Source organism: Lemur catta, chromosome 2, assembly GCF_020740605.2.
Source record: "Lemur catta isolate mLemCat1 chromosome 2, mLemCat1.pri, whole genome shotgun sequence".
Classification (NCBI taxonomy): domain Eukaryota; kingdom Metazoa; phylum Chordata; class Mammalia; order Primates; family Lemuridae; genus Lemur; species Lemur catta.
Window position 1 is genome coordinate 28,973,699 of NC_059129.1, and position 17,191 is coordinate 28,990,889.

General features: G+C 48.9%; 1 protein-coding gene and 1 pseudogene across 1 annotated transcript; both read right to left on the reverse strand.

The window, feature by feature from the left end:
* Positions 1-220: 220 nt before the first annotated feature.
* LOC123632637 (ethylene-responsive transcription factor ABI4-like) lies at positions 221-4,773 on the reverse strand. Its single transcript, XM_045543157.1, has 3 exons — positions 4,573-4,773; positions 994-1,287; positions 221-899 (listed from the first exon to the last, which is right to left on the reverse strand). The coding sequence occupies exons 1-3, from the start codon at positions 4,685-4,687 to the stop codon at positions 859-861; spliced, it is 450 nt and encodes a 149-aa protein (XP_045399113.1). The 5' UTR covers positions 4,688-4,773; the 3' UTR covers positions 221-858.
* Positions 4,178-4,265, reverse strand: LOC123633808 (annotated as a pseudogene).
* Positions 4,774-17,191: the final 12,418 nt, after the last annotated feature.

A 17,191-nucleotide genomic window follows, 5' to 3' on the forward strand; every position in this document is an offset into this window, starting at 1 on the left:
CCCTTGTGTCATTCCCTGACCCCTGTCCAGGGAGCCCGGGCTTTGGGAGGTGTGCCTGGGTGGAGGACACAAGACAGAGGACACGGGACGTGCCCACCGTGCACCCCCAGCCCCCGTCGAGGCAGGAAAGCCTCACCGAGTATCTCCTCGCAGAAGCGCCCAGATGCTGTTTATGCAACCTCTCCAGAAATCTCAGTGTACTGTACTTTTTAAAAAGTGATTTGATTCAAAGCACTCATTCTTTAATTAAACTTCATTTAGCTGCCATCTGTCTCGGTTCAAAATGGCTTCGTGTTTTGCAACTCTAAATGAGAATTGTTATTGGATTTGTAAACACATCCCCAAAAACCACAAAACACTTTGGAAAGTAATAAATGAGGGATGTGCGGGAAGGAGTGTTAGGAGCTGCATCTTAAATGTTCTAATTGCCGGGGAATGCATTCTGGTGGGTACATAATCATTTTGCATACAAATCTTTGTATAAAAATCTGGTATCAATGAAAAGATCAAGATTATAGAAAATGCTGAAATTATATCTGGCTGAAAACAGTAATAAAGCCATAATGGGCACAGGGACAAAGCTGGTGGGGGGGACAAGAGAGGGGCAGCAGCTCTCACCCACACCTGCTCCCCTGGGGCTGCCCTCCCCCACTGCCCAGGTGCCCCACTTGTTGCTGGAAAGAGGAGGGTGATCCTGACTTCTCCTGGCAGGGGTTTCCCAACAGCCCCACGAGGTCCCTTTCTGTAGGGAATCAAAGCTTTATTAAGGGTCGTCTACTGACACGGAGGTACAGGGCTCCCACCTCTCACCTGGCGCAGGTAGAAGAGAAAAGATGTAGAGCAATGGTGGCCCCTCTTTTAAGGCATCCATGTAGTGGCACAGTGAAAGCTGAAAGCTCCTTGGGAAAATAATATTGATGGCTTTTCAGTGGGGAAACTGAGGCTCGGAGGTAAGGGACTTGCTTGAAGCACGAAGTCGGAGGAGGAGCTCACCTGGAGTCTGGCAGCCCCGGGGCCGGCAGCTCTGAGGGCTCACGGCTCCTGTGGGCGCAGTTCTGGGTGGTGGAGGCTCCTGTGGGCGCAGTTCTGGGTGGTGGAGGCTCCTGTGGGCGCAGTTCTGGGTGGTGGAGGCTCCTGTGGGCGCAGTTCTGGGTGGTGGAGGCTCCTGTGGGCGCAGTTCTGGGTGGTGGAGGCTCCTGTGGGCGCAGTTCTGGGTGGTGGAGGCTCCTGTGGGCGCAGTTCTGGGTGGTGGAGGCTCCTGTGGGCGCAGTTCTGGGTGGTGGAGGCCTGTGCATGCAGAGGTGGGAAAGACAGACCCCAACAGCCCCTGTCCTCTCTGATCTCACCTGCAGCGCTGTCTCTACGTTTCCTCAAGCACCCGCCCCCTTGCTTTCCCACTGTGCCTGGCAGCTCTTTCCCCCAAGTGTCCCCTCCTCCAAGCCCCTCTCCAGTCCACCCCGTCTACAGATTACCCCCTCCCACCTCGTAATTTTAAACTTTCAATTCCTTTTTAAAAGTCATCATTTTATTCCTACCAATTATAATAACTTTGTTTTCGGTGTCGTTAATTGCCTGTCTGCCTGCTGCAAGCTTTGTGACGGCAGGGACTGTGTCCATCGCGTCCACCATTTAATCACAGCACCACCCTGGCGCCAGGACGTGGAAGGTCGTCACTAAATACGAGCCAAGTGGATGATGAGTAACTACACCAATCTCCATGAGGAGCAAAAAATGAGAGCTCCCTTAATTCTCTTTTTTTTTTTTCAAATTGTGACGGGGGCTCACTCTGTCCCCAGGGCTGGAGTGCAGTGGCATCATCAGAGCTCACTGCAGCCTCCAACTCAGGGGCTCAAGTGATCCCCCTGTCTCAGCCTCCCGAGTAGCTGGGACCACAGGCATGCGCCACTGTGCCCGGCTAGTTTTTTTATAGAGATGGGGTCTTGATCTTACTCAAGCTGGTCTCAAACTCCTGACCTCAAGAGATCCTCCTGCCTCGGCCTCCCAAAGTGTTAGGATTACAGGCGTGAGCCGCCGTGCCCAGACAGTTTAACTCTTTAAATCCGCCTTCTACAACAGTTCCAGTAACCTCCTTCCCCAACCTCACCCCCAAATCCAACTTGGGGGATCCATCGCTGGTGCCTCTGCCTGGTCTTCTACCACTGGGCCTTGCTTTCTCTATCTCTGGTCACATGTCTGGACTAGAAAAGACCTGTATTTCAACATCAATGTCCCCGCACCAGCCCACCCGACAGGCAGGAAGTGGGATCCGGGATAAGCCCTGGGTGCAGGGGGAGCGGGCAGAGGACACCACTGCAGCGGGTCCCAAACCCACCCCGCCTTGCCTGCACTTTTGCAGATAACAGTAAAAATAACTACTGAATAGCTATCATATACTAGCTGTCTGCAGTGTCACAGCCATTATGCAAGACCTTTTGTGTGCGCTGTTAAGCCCCGCAACCCTGCAAGGTAAATATTATTCCTTCATTTCACAGATGAAGAATCAGAGGTTCAGAAAGATTGAGGGCTGCGTCCAGGGTTACACAACCAGGAAGGATTAAGCACCAAGCCAGGACTCAGAGCGAGAGCCACCAAGCCCTGCCCCAGGGTGAACCCCAGACACAGCAGCCATGGGGTGGGGGGAGGGCGGGGGGAGCTTCTCTCCTGGCTCCTTCCTGGCATGTTTGAAAGAGAATCGTAAAAATCCATTTGAAAAGGAAAGAAGAGATGGGTATCAACTGCCAGCAGTTCAGGTTTGCTCAGACCAGACCTCCCACATCAACAGGAGGTCACAGCTGGAAGGACCAGGGGCACAGGCACACTGGCACACACACACACACACACATATATACACACACACACACATTTCCAAAAAAAACTGTTAGAGGTGTTGTCACAGTCCCAATAATAGCACTGCGCTTGGCTCACAGATATTAAGAAATTAGCATGTGACAAAGAAAACGAGGCAGCAAGAAGATGTCCCCTCCCTGGCTCTGATGGGACAGTACCTGCTCAAGCACAGCCCTGCTGGCCTCCGCTGTGCCCAGGGTGAACCCACAGGCCTCACTCTGGCATCACAGGCCCGGCCCCAACAGCTCACTCCTTCTCTGTCTCCCAGGGGGCCTCGGGATCCAGCTCACGCCAGGAATCCCAGCGCTTCGGGAGGCCAAGGAGGGAGGATCACTTGAGGCCAGGAGTTGGAGGCCAGCCTGGGCAATATAGCGAGACCTTATCTCTATTAAAAGATTAAAAATAAGTAAATAAACAAAAGGGATCTAAGGGAGCTGGTTTGTCCTTCTACCATTTGAGGACACAGCAAGAAGGCACCACCTATGAGAAATGGTCCCCTTACCAGACACCAAATCTGCCTGCGCCTTGATCTGGGATTTCCCAACCTCCAGAACTGCGAGAAATAAATACTTATTGTTTATAAGTCATCCAGTGTATGGTATTTTCATGATGGCGACCCGTAAGGGCTAAGACACTTACGCTGCCCATCAGAGCCAGGAGGTCAAAGTGATCACGTTGTCTCCCCAAAAGGCCATACGCCCATTGCTATGTGGAATAAGCCACAGAGGACCGATGTTGAATGATCCCATTTATATGAGGCATCCAGAATAGGTAAACTCAGAGACAGAAAGTAGAACGAGGTTACAGGAGTTAGGAGAGAGGAAGTGGGGAGTTATTTAATGGGTACAGAGTTTCCATTTGGGGTGATGAAAAAGTTCTGGAAATAAATAAATGATTACACAAAAATGCCGCTGAATTGTACACTGAATAGTTAAAATGGTAAAGGTGTTATATAGATCATGCTACAGTAATTTCTTTCTTTCTTTCTTTCTTTTTTTTTTTTTTGACAGCATTTTGCTCTGTTGCCTGGGCTGAAGTGCAGTGGTGTCATCATAGCTCACAGCAACCTTAGATTCCTGGGCTCAAGCGATCCTCCTGCCTCAGCCTCCCGAGTAGCTGGGACTACAGGTGCATGCCACCACACCTGGCTCATCGTTCTCTTTTTTGTAAAGATGGGGTTTCTCTGTGGTGTTCGGGCAGGTCTTGAACTCCTGGCTTCAAGCCATCCTCCTGCCTCAACCTGTCAAGTGCTGGGATTACAGTCGTGAGCCACCACGCTTGGCCAAAACAAATTTTTTTAAACACTTTTTTTCTTTTTTTTTTTTTTTCATGTCAGATGGGTAATGTGGGTTCGAGGGAGGCCCACCTCACAAGTGAGCGTGAAAACCCAGGCGTCACACTATGAACTAAGACAGGATCTTTCAAAGCACTCCTGCTGCCAAGTGGAAGGTGGTGGCCTCAAAGTCACCCGCTGGTCATCACAGTCAAATTCCTCCTTCCAGTTTTCCCACCACCCACCCACGCTGGGAAAGCAGACAGACTAACCACACCACCCTCAGCCTGCCACGCACGCTCCCACCTCAGTCTGGTCCCCGGCCCACCCAGGTGACCCGAAGCCCCTGGACACTTGTTGGGGATCTTCTGGGAGACCCAAGCTTGCCTCAACCCAACCACCCCAGCAGGTCCGGGAGAAAGCAAGTCCCCCCACAACACCGTCCTGCTCACCAAGTTCACTGCTGCCACTTGGGAAGCAGAAGTGGAAGGAGGTAGCTGCCTGGAGGGTGTTTTGTTTTTTGGCGATGATGGCAGTGCCACTGCTGGGTAACACGCGAAGTGTCATCGCAGGCAATGCCGCCTGTAGGCAGCCCCTGCTGACCCCTGAGTGGCTGCTGGCACAGGGGAGAGGGCCGGTGCAGGGCCCAGTGGGGACCGAGTGACTCTGTCTGAAGGAGGAAGCAGAAATTCTATCCCCGGTGGACCGTGGGGATCTGTTTACCGGGCTGTGTCCTGCCGCTAGCCAGCTGCTCGGGGCCCGGGGTGGGCCCTGCACACAGAGGGGGCACTGGGGGCCAGTGCAATGAAGGGACAGTGCTTGAGGCCAGGGCCACCAGAGCCCGTGGATCTTCAGCCAGGAGGTGCCCGGGGCCCCAGGGAAGCACAGCCCCCTGCCCAGGGTGACCTGCAGGAAGTGGGCGGCTGAGCCAGCCGTGGCACCGCCCAGCCCAGCCCACTCTCCTGGGGCATCAGTCTCTGGGCCCAGGGGAGGAGGCCTCCCAACTGTTCCTCAGCGGGTGCTTTGTTCCATTCTTTTGTTCTCTCTCCTCCTCCCTCTCTTTCCTTTCTGGGAAATTTGATTAGAACTTTGAAAGCTGAGCCATCTTACGACCAAGTTGCCAGATTTAGCACATAAAAATAGAGGACGCTCAGTTAAATTTGACTTTCAGATAAACAATAAATCATGCTTTGGTACAAGTACGTTCCATGCAATATCTGGGACATAACTTGTACCAAAAATATTCTTTGTTGTGCAGCTGAAGTTCACATTTGCCCAGGCTTCCTGGATTTTATCTGGTGACCCTACCTTAGGGGCCACGACTCCATTAACAGTCTCACTTGGTCCCTGTGCAAAGGCTGCAGAGAGGAGGCCTTGGCAGGGGGACAACAGTCACACCCGGTTTCAGGAGTGTGGCCGCTTCCCTCCCCAGGCTCCCCCAGAGCCTAGCTGCACCCTGCGAAGCTCAACTGCCATTTCCCTGTGTCCTTTCTCCTTTGAACAGTCCCCACGGCTCTCTGCTCGGTCCCAGCCTGTCTGAGTTTCCAAGAGCAGAAGCAATCCAGGCACCTGCTGCAAGATGTCGAGAGATAAATGAGGAAGCGGCTCAGACAGCCAGAAAGACAGGAAACCCCTGGCTGCCTCGAGAGAGGAAATAGGATCAGGCCAGCAGCACTGCCGTCCCCACCCCCACCGCCACCGCGTGGCTGCACAGGGCCCTGGCAGAGGGCAGGCGCCATGAAGGCTCAGGGTGGCAAGAGCTGCTGAGCAAGGAGGTGCAGATCACGTGCACAGTCAACTGCAGGATTCTGTTTGCAGCTGGGCTAGACACCGGGCTCCTGCGTGCCCCAGCCCCGCTCAGCTGCAAGCCCAGGGCCCGAGAAAAGGGAGGGCACCTGGGCCCCGGTCCTGAGAGTGAGGACCCACCCCTCTGGCCCCATTGCCCTAGGCCACAGGACAGGGCCCCTGCCCTGGACAAAGCTCTATGGGGAGCTTCCCCTGGCCACTTCCCTCCTCTGCCAGGCTGCACCTGCCCCTCTGGGCCTTGTGTCCCCAGGCAGGGCTCTGATGGTCTCCTGGGAACCTGCTACATTAGCCTGCGGGGGCTGGGGCCTGACCCTCCACCCCGGGGCCTGCAGAGCTGGCGGCGTTGGCTAAGACTGCAGAGCTCTGCCGAGTCCTGCTCCACATCCTCAGCCTCCCCAGGCCTGCTGCCCCCCACTGCATGACACCCACCCTGTCACTGGGGTCCCGTGACAGCAGGTAAAACCCAAACACTGTTGCACTCTTCTTCTTTCTTCCTCTCTTCTTGTAAAGTTTTGGGACATTATTATATTTTGTGTGTGTGTGTGTGTATATATGTATATTTTTTTCTTTTTTAAGAGATAGGGGTCTTGCTCTGCTGCCCAGGCTAGAGTGGAGTGGCACAATCATAGCTCACTGCAACCTCAAACTACTGGGCTCAAGCGATCCTCCTGCCTCAGCCTCCCGACATATTGGGATTACAGATGTGAGCCAACATGCCTGGCCTATTATATATTATACTTCATCACGTTAAGAAATGTTTTGTGTAACAGTGTAAACCACATAGAGTAAAAATAAAAAATGTCATAATCTCTCCATTGCCTTCAATCTTATCCCTTGATATTAACTATCAATGTTGGCCAGGTGCCGGTGGCTCATGCCTATAATACTAGCACTTTGGGAGGCTGAAGTTGGAGGATCAGTTAAGCCCAGGAGTTCAAGACCAGCTTGAGCAACATAGTGAGACCCTGTCTCTACAAAAAAATTAAAAATTAGCCAGACATGGTAGCACTTGCCTGTAGTCTCAGCTACTCGGGAGGCTGAGGCAGGAGGATCGCTTAAGCCCAGGAGTTGGAGATTGCAGTGAGCTATGATGATGCCAGTGCACTCCAGCCCAGGCAACTGAGCCAGCCTGTCTCAAAAAACAAAAAACAAACCAACAACAAACTCTCAATGTTAATGGCAATATATGTATCCTTCAACATCTTTATGCTCATATAAACTGATCATACACATGCACACACGCACACACATCATTTTTCTCTCTCTTCTCCTTTAAATGAAAACGGGGCACACGGTGATCAGTCGGGATTACGTCCAGCTCCTGCACACAGTGGCTTAAATAAGAAATGAGTTTCATTTTTCTCGGGTGACAGAGCGCAGGGTTAGATGGCTCAGGCAGGAACACATACTCCCCCTCTTTGTGACTTGGGCCCCCATGGTCAGAGATGGCGTCTGGCCTCTAGGTGCTAGGTCTGTGTCCCAGGCAGGAGGAAGAAGGAAGGCGAAGGGGACCTGGCACATGTCCGCTGACTGTGATTTAAACATAGTTTTTGCTAATAGAAAAAACCACAGTTTTCCCATAAGTTCTTCCCAGTAGATTCCTGTGTCTACCTCTTCAACCAGAACTATGTCATGTGGTCGTGTCTAGCTGCAAGGGAGCCTGAGAAATCACGATTTACTTTTTTAGTCTGGGTGCACGGCCTGTGGGTAAGGACGAAGGGAGTGCGGATACTGGGGAGACGCCTCCAGGGCTGCCTGCTCAGACACCGCCGTGTTACTCTGCAACTGCTTTCTCCCTGCTGTGTGTGTCGTGGGTTTTTCCAGATGAACACATGCAGATCTAGCTCGTTTTTATCAAAAGCTGCACAATCGTCCCACAGCATGGGACCACCATCATTTATAATCATATCCAATATTATCCTAAAACAGGGAAAGTGGCAATTAACATCCTTGTGGACACCTCTTTTTGTGCTGGTGTTTTTCTTCCTGAAGGTTAGACGTCCCCAGGGTGGCTTACTTCGTGGAAGAGTATTAGTTAGTTATTAGTGTATTGTTACAGTTATCTATTGCTGAGGAACAATTACCCTGAAACCTAACAGCTTCAAATAACAGACATTCTGAAGGCCAGGAGCCCAGGAGCAGCTGGGATGAGTGGCCCCGGGCCAGAGTGTCCCCGAGTCCAGCTGTTGGTTGGGCTGCACTCACACGAAGGCTCCACTGGGCCTCGGCAATCTGCTCCCAAGGTCACTCCTGTGGCTGTTGGCAGATCTCGGTGCCCCGATGGCTTCAGTTTCCCACCACATGAGCCTCTCCTCAGCCCTGCTTACAATACAGCAGCACGCCTGCCCCGGAGTGAGAGACGAAACAGAGACAGAAACCACAGCCTTTTGAATAACCTAATGTCATCATGTCCCCCTTATGCTAACGGTCACACAGACCAACCCCGGCACAATATGGGAGAGGACCACACCAGGGGGTGGGGAACACCAGGGGGCAGAGAACACTGGGGGCCATGGTCCCCCCATGGCTGGCTACCACAGGTAGGCACATAGTCTTTTATATTCCCTTTTTCTTTTAAAAATTCATTGGTTTACTTTTTGTTTGTTTGCTTTTGTTTTTTGAGACAGTCCCACTATGTTACCCTGGCTAGAGTGCAGTGATGTCACCATAGCTCACAGCAACCTCAGACTCCTGGGCTCAAGCGATCCTCCTGCCTCAGCCTCCCAAGTAGCTGGGACTACAGGTGCACGCCATGACACCTGACTAATTTTTTTCTATTTTTTTTCTTATTTAAATTGCCATTAACATCTCATGAGTGCATTTTTTTTTTCTATTTTTAATAGAGACGGGGTCTTGCTCTTGCTCAGGCTCGTCTTGAACTCCTGGCCTCAAGCAATCCTCCCACCTCAGCCTCCCAAAGTACTAGGATTACGAGCATGAGCCACCACGCCCAGCCTGAAAACTCATTATTTTTCAACTCATTAAAAGTGTAAGATGTGCTAGTTTGAACAGCTTGAAAACACAGAAAAATATAAGGAAAAAATAAAAACGCCCATAATCCCACTCCTGAAAGATAATTGCTACTTACATTTCAATACACTCCCTTCCACTCTTTCTTCTTTGCATATTGTATTAATATTAGCTACAATGCTTTTGTCAGACAACAAAAACTACCTGACTCAAACAAAGTAAAATGGAAGGCGGCCAGGCAGCACGGTGGCTCCCGCCTGTAATCCTAGCACTCCGGAGGGCCGAGGCAGGAGGATTGCTTGAGCTCAGGAGTTCGAGACCAGCCTGAGCAAGAGAGAGATCCCGTCTCTATAAAAAATAGAAAACAATTAGCAGAGCATTGTGGTGCATACCTGTAGTCCCAGCTACTCGGGAGGCTGAGGCAGGAGTGTCGCTTGAGCCCAGGAGTTTGAGGTTGCAGTGAGCTATGATGATGCCACTACAGTCTAGCTGGGGCGACAGAGCAAGACCCTGTCTCAAAAAAAAAAAAGAAGGAAAGCTATAGTAATGAATGATTTTAGGAAGCAGGAAACCTGGAGACAGCCAGGTGTTAGGCTTGGTGGAGCTCACCGACATTCTAAAGCACCCTGGGGATTTCGGCCTCTGCTAGGGACCATTCAAAGCACTGACTTCAGCCCAGGGGTCATTCCACAACAGCACGTACAAGGGTAGCATCTCTGTTCACATCTTAGGGCAGGGAGGTGACTGAAGGGGCTGAAAGTTTTCCCCTCCAGTCTGATTGGGTCTGCCTGGTTCACACGCCCGTTCCTTCACGGCTTACTGCCACTGGGAATACCACATACTCATTAATCCATGTGGATCTGGTAAAGGGATGGGATTACTGGGATTGGCTCAGAGCTGGGTCAGCTTCCCCTGAGTCACATGGTCTGTTAGGTTGGGAGAAGAGGAAAAGGAGCTGGGTCTTCAACCAATAGTGTTTCCAACACAAATATGTTTAGATAGTTGATAGGATACAATTTTGTATCTTTATTGTTTTAACTGACCATCATATTATGATCATATTCTCTGTGGATTAACAATTTTAAACAAATATATGCCATATCCAAGTAGATACACCATAATTAACTTTTTATTTTTATTATTTTTTTTGGAGACCGGATCTCACTCCGTTGCCCAGGCTGGACTCGAACTCCTGGGCTCAAATGATCCTCTTGCTTTAGCCTCCTGAGTAACTGGGACTACAGGCGCACACCACCATGCCAGCCATGATTTACTTTTTGTAACAGCTTTATTGAGATACAATTCACAAGCCATACAATTCGCCCATTTAAACTGTATAATCCATGGTTTTTAGGTTATCCACAGAGTTGTGCGAAAATCAATTTTAGATCATTTCCATTGCCTCAGAAAGAAACACTGCACCCATTTGGCAGTCACACCTCACTTCCCCAACAGCCCCAGCCAACCACTGATCTACCTTCTGTTTGCATGGATTTGCCCCCTCTGGATGGGTCATACCAATGGTATCATACAACACACTGCCCTTTGTATCTGCCTTCGAGCACTTAGCTTAATGTTTTCAAGGTTCATCTATATTGTAACATGCATCAGTATTTTATTTCTTTTTATTGATGAATATTTAATTGTATGGATATACTACATTTTGTTTACCCGTTTATCAGTTGCTGGACATTTGGGTTGTTTCTACTTTTTTTTTTTTTTTTGAGACAGAGTCTTGCTTTGTTGCCCGGGCTAAAGTGAGTGCCGTGGCGTCAGCCTAGCTCACAGCAACCTCAAACTCCTGGGCTCAAGCGATCCTCCTGCCTCAGCCCCCCGAGTAGCTGGGACTACAGGCATGCGACACCATGCCCGGCTAATTTTTTCTGTATATATTTTTAGCTGTCCATATAATTTCTTTCTATTTTTATTAGAGACGAGGTCTCACTCTTGCTCAGGCTGGTCTTGAACTCCTGAGCTCAAACAATCCACCTGCTTCAGCCTCCCAGAGTGCTAGATTACAGGTGTGAGCCACCGCGGCCAGCCTAAAAAAATATATTTTAAATAAAATTAAATTTAAAAGAACATGGCAATTCTACCAGTCCTCCAGCAGTAAAATCTTCCAATCTTCTTCATAGCTGTCATGAGTTTGTGTCCCCCCAGAGAGATATGTTGAAGTCCCAACCCCCAGCACCTTAGAATGTAACCTTATTTGGAAATAGGGTCTTCATAGAGGTAATCACATTGAAATGAGGCATTTAGGGTGGGCCCCTAATCCAGTGTGACTGTGTCGTCATGAAAGGGAAACTTTGGACACAGACGGAGGTGAGCAGAGGGAGGATGAGACTAGGCTAGAAGACCCAGGGAGATCGCCGTGGGAAGCAGCCAGTTTAGAGTGATGCATCTACAAGCCGATGAATGCCAGAGACTGCCAGGAAACCCCCAGGAACTAGGACAGAGGCCTGGATCAGATCCTCCCCTTACAGCCTTTGAAGGAACCAACCCTGCTGACACTTTAATTTTGGGCTTCTAGCCTCTAGGCCTGTAAGACAATACATCTCCGATATTTTAAGTAACCCGATTTCATGGTACTTTGTCACAGCAGCCCTAGGACACTAACACAATAACTAAGGCAGAGGAGAGAGTGGAGGTATTGGAAGGCAACTGGCACACGTGCGGCTTCGTGTCTGGGAAGGAAAACCTCACTCCACACGGTGGGCTTTTGACACCGATGGGTTACCATCCTGTGCGAGTCACCAGTTGGTTCCCTTCTGGGCTGCAGGGTAGCTGCTGTCAACGTTTGCATGCCTGAGTCTGCCCACAGCCTGGCGCCTCCTAGGCCCGGCATACCGCGCACATGGCGGGGCTGGACTTGGCTGGCAGAGCTGGAACGTGCAGGGGCCCGGCTGCTGCTCCAGGCTGAGCGCTATGGCTCCAGCACACACACACCCACTCTGCGATCGTTGTTGTGACACTATTTATGTGACAAGGAAGTTTTTAAACGTCTCACTCACAACTGAGCACTGCTTGACACAGTTTGTTGGGCACGAGAGAATCAGAGATGAATAGACCCTGCCCTTCTCTGAAGAAGCCAGTCTGCTGTGAGAGACAGACCCGAGCCTGGGTAGTTACAATGTGGAAAGTAGCAGTGAGAAGATGAGAATTCACTCTCACGCTTAGATAAAGCCCCCGCTGTGCCAGGCACTGTTCTCAGTACTCGATGAATATTAACTCATTGGAGAGGATTCTATTATCATCTCCCCTTCGCAGCGAGAAAACTTGCCCAAGGTTATCCAGCTCGCAACTGGCTGAGTCAGCATTTGAGCGTGGAGTCAGAGCTCTTAGCTATCACCCCATGCATTCTCCCTGCAAAATTATTACTAAAAGACCAATAGACCAGGTGCGGTGGCTCACGCCTGTAATCCTAGCAATCTGGGAGGCCGAGGCGGGAGGATTGCTCGAGGTCAGGAGTTCGAGACCAGCCTGAGCAAGAGTGAGACCCCCGTCTCTACTAAAATATAGAAATAAATTATCTGGACAACTAAAAATATATAGGAAAAAATTAGCCGGGCATGGTGGCGCATGCCTGTAGTCCCAGCTACTCGGGAGGCTGAGGCAGGAGGATCGCTTAAGCCCAGGAGTTTGAGGTTGCTGTGAGCTAGGCTGACGCCACGGCATTCTAGCCAGGGCAAAAAGAGCGAGACTCTGTCTCCACAAAGAAAAAAAAAAAAGAAGACCAATAAAGAGCTACAGCGGTAAATACAGTAATAATTAGTACGACCCTAGCAGTGGGCACAAAGTCCTGCAGAAACAAAGAGGAGAACACAGCCCACTCTGTCCAGGTGAGTTGAAGGATGTTTCCATGGAGGAGCCATCCCTTAGCTAAGCCTTGAAAAAAGAATTCTCCAGAATCCAGTGGTAGGAAGCTCATCCCAGGTGTGCTCACGAGGAGACAGGCGTGAAGTACCCTGCCGCGCACACAGCAGTCTTTGTGTTACAGAAGTGTTCTTAAAATAACAGGGATAGAGTTCTGCAGAGAACAATCTTCTTCCTTGTTAGGTCCTCCGTGCTAATTTCAATTGCAACAGAAGTACTATTTCTTTATATATTTAAAAAAGAAATATTATTTTTTGATTTCTTACCACATTGTTCCTATAATATAATCACTATCAAACTGACCCACAATGATATAAAACTGCAGTTTGCAGGCCAAAGATCCCTGGGGTTTTGGTCCGAGTTAACTTTATACAGTGGTGGTGACTTGTAGAAGACAGCAAACATGGATTTTTGCCTAAAAGTGGAAGTTTATAAAAATTTTCCATGAGGTGGCAGCAGTTCTTCAAGTAGTTGTACAAAATGATCTTGCCTAAAATTTTAATTTTTTTTTTGCCACTCAAGTGATCTCTTTCATACACTTGAACTTTGCCTGTTTTTCAGTAAAATCTATAATTTAAAAATATTGATACCGTTTCCAAGTGTCACTATTTTCTTGACAATGTTTTTTTACCAATTAATGCCAATCGTGGCTCTTCTATCTTTCAAGGTCATTTCCAAAGGGTCTAACGAAAGACACGAAATTCAGTTCCCACTGCAGCTACTGAAACGCAGTATTTAATTTTAGCCCTGCCAAACAAAATGAAGCAAGTGGTAAGTGACTTTGGCATCTGGAAGTGTTTCATGCTTCAGACTGATAGGGTTTGGTACTTTCCACTCTGGCTGGCTGTCCTGTTCATTTCTGTTTTCTCAGGAATTACACCGATGTTAATTTACACTGTGAGTAAGAAGAAGAATAAGAAAATAATCAGGCTAACTGAATTGCGGCAGAGAACAAAATGTAGCATGGATGCTCTTACAGAAGAGAATTGCTGCAGACTAGGAACAAAGCCTGAATGGATTAGGCCTGTCTGAGTCCCAGCTCTGCCTCTTACCAGCGGGGCTCCTCACCTGATCTCTCTGAGTCGGTTTTTTCGAGCATAAACATAATGACAACAAGACCTACTTGCAGGATCGTGGTGTGCAAAGGGGAGATTATTCGTGAAAACACTTGAAACACTCCCATGCGCTGCACACATCAGTTGCAGTTACATCAGATATTATCAGGTCACCTAAATATTTTTACCCACCAGCTTTTTTCCTCCCTCCCTTTACCTGTCTCCCATGCCAGAGAGACAAAGGAAGGAAAATCAAAGTCACCATCCTCTTCTCAACCTATTTCTTGGCCGGTTCTCTTTCCTTGGCTATAGATCAGAATCACCAGGGAGCCTTCGCCCTACCCCAGGGCGATGGTGACAGTCCTTCTGAGGTGGGGCGTGGACTTGAAGCCACCACTTCATAAACCCTCTGAACGTCCTTGAAGAGACTCTGCCATACCCTGAGTGGTCACGTGCTTTTCTTGCAGAGGACACTGCCAGGCAAGAAACCAAAGCTTTTGCTTAAATAAATCTGTTCAACAGCTGCTTCAAATCCAGCCTAACAGATCCCTGGGCTATGAAGCTGGCTTGACCTCACGGAGCTAAATGGGCATACTTTCATTCTGGTCTTATAGCAGCATTTTTTTTTTTTTTAAGACAGAGTCTTTGTTGTCTGGGCTAGAGTGCAGTGGCATCATCACAGCTCACTGCAACCTCCAACTCCTGGCCTCAAGCGATGCTCCTGGCTCAGACTCAGAGTAGCTGGGACTGTCACCACACCTGGCTAATTTTTTTCAATTTTTAGTAGAGGCGGGGTCTTGTTGTTGCTCAGGCTCGTCTTGAACTCCTGGCCTGAAGCAATCCTCCCACCTCAGCCTCCCAAAGTGCTGGGATTACAGGTATGAGCCACTGTGCCCGACTTTATAGCAGCCTTTTTTTTTTTTTTTTTTTTGAGACAGAATCTCGCTCTGTTGTCTGGGCTCTGTTGTCCGGGCTAGAGTGCTGTGGCATCAGCCTAGCTCACAGTAACCTCAAACTCCTGGGTTCAAGCAATCCTTCTGCCTCAGCCTCCTGAGTAGCTGGGACTATAAGCACGTGCCACCATGCCTGGCTAATTTTTTTTCTATATATATTTTCAGCTGTCCAGATAATTTCTTTCTATTTTTAGTAGAGACCGGGTCTTGCTCTTGCTCAGGCTGGTCTCGAACTCCTGACCTCCAGCGATCCTCCCGCCTCGGCCTCCCAGAGTGCTAGGATTACAGGCGTGAGCCACCTTGCCCGGCCTATAGCAGCATTTTAGCTACCAACTTTATAGAATTATTCCACATTGAAAGTGGTAATCTGTGATCTATAATTTGAGAGATCTTTAATTTAATATAATTATAAGGACACTCCTGAAATAAACATCCAAACAACCGAAGGCACTCATATACATCATTTCAACACTGTTCTCCTTTCCCTCTTCTCTATCTCTTCCGCCAAATCCTGCTGAAATTCAGAGTTTTGGTTTTTGATTTTTTTTTTTGGTTGCTGTTGGTTTTTCTAATTCAAGCTTTCGGTTGCAACAAATACTATAATGAAAGTATTAGTAGGTTTTGGTTAGTTTTAAGTCAAAGACATTTGTTAATAAGGGATCTTCAAATGTGAAGATTCCAGAAATGTCCTCGGTGCCATCTGAATTATCAAGAATAAATTTCTCTATTATTACCTTTCTCTGTGAGGTATCTGCATACATTTGAACTGAACTCATAATTTTTCAAAATAAGCCCTGAATGAAAACAAACTGTATTCTGTGTTAAAACCAAAACAATTTTCATACCACTTTCCCTTCCAGGAAAAATAACAAATGAAACAAGGCCTTGTTGTAAATGTGGTCCTGACATGTCTTGGTGAGAAATAAATGGACGCTGGACTTCCCCCACAAAACAGGAGCTCTCTGTCCTGCGGTCTCGGAACCCAAGAAAAAGCTGATGGCAGCAAAACTCGGCCTGTTGGAAGTCAGATATTCCCCTATTGGGGGCCACATGTCCACTGGCCCGTCTCAGCCTGTCCCAAGGCCGCACTGCGCATCTGTAGCGCCTTTGTTATATCATTGTAACCACACCGATGGCCCATCCCAACCTGTGAGTCATTACTCTGTGCCAGCGCAGTCCTTGTATTTGACCACTGTTCCTACATACAAAGCCATCCGCTATTACTTAGGTCTTAATAGAGCCACAAAATAATCACAATCTCCAATTTTTAAAAAATTTTAATTGTGGTAAAATACACACAAAATGTAACATCTTCACCATTTCTAAGTGTACAGTTCAGTAGCATTAAGTACATTCCCATCGTGCAACCGATCTCCAGAACTCTTCTCATCTTGCAAAACTGAAACTCTGTACCCATTAAAGGGCAGCTCCCCCTCCCCCTTCCCTTCTTCCCCTGGCAACCGCCATTCTACTTTCTGTCTCTATGGATGCGACTGCTCTAGGTGCTTCATAGAAGTGGAATTGTACAGTATTTGTCTTTTTGTGCAAGTAAATGTTTTTAACCACAGTTGTTTTGCATCAAAGTCACAGCCGGAAAGCAGGAGATCTGAAAACTTGAACTTTACCGAGAAGTACGTAAAACACACTCACACACACACACCTCACACACTGACACACACACTCACACATACATACACATGTGCACACACATACACATATACATACATGTACACACACTGAAGGCCTGTTTTGCAAAACTGCTGCTCCAGGTCGGTTCACCTGGATGAGGAGAATAGAAAGACATGCATGTGGCCACTGGGAAGGTCAAAGTCTTTCATGCTGAACAAGACTGGACCTGCAGAGAAGGTTCTCATGACACAACGTGGAGCTGAAACAGGACGTGAAACCAGTTGCCAAAGAAACAGCAGCCACCTCTGAGATCAAACCCAGGGCCCAGGTGTGCGAAGAGGCCTTGGGGCTCAGAGCTCCGGCCTGGGAATTTCACAAAAGACTCATCCGGTTCTGCAGGTTTGGCTTTGAGGCTTCAGTTCTTATGCTTCCCCAATGTTATCTGCACCCCTGTGCCAACTTGGCACAGGGTCAAGGTAGGCTGGGCCCAGGAGGAACCAAGGAGCAGGTGCCCTGGGGACTGCGACAGGAAGCCAATTAGGAGCAAACTCTCACTGTCTCCACGCTGCAAAGCACTGTGTTTTATCTTCTGAAAACTTTGCTCCAGGGTGGAAGGTTTGGCTGGCTGCCCTGCGGGTGGCAGAGTGGGGATCCGCAAAGGCCAGCAGCCTGGGTGTCCCATGCCACCAGCGGACACAGCACAACTGTGGCCTGACCTGCGCCTTCTCCAATGACTGTCCCTCACCTTCTATAGTGTTGCTATGGTGGGACATCAGGCATGTGGG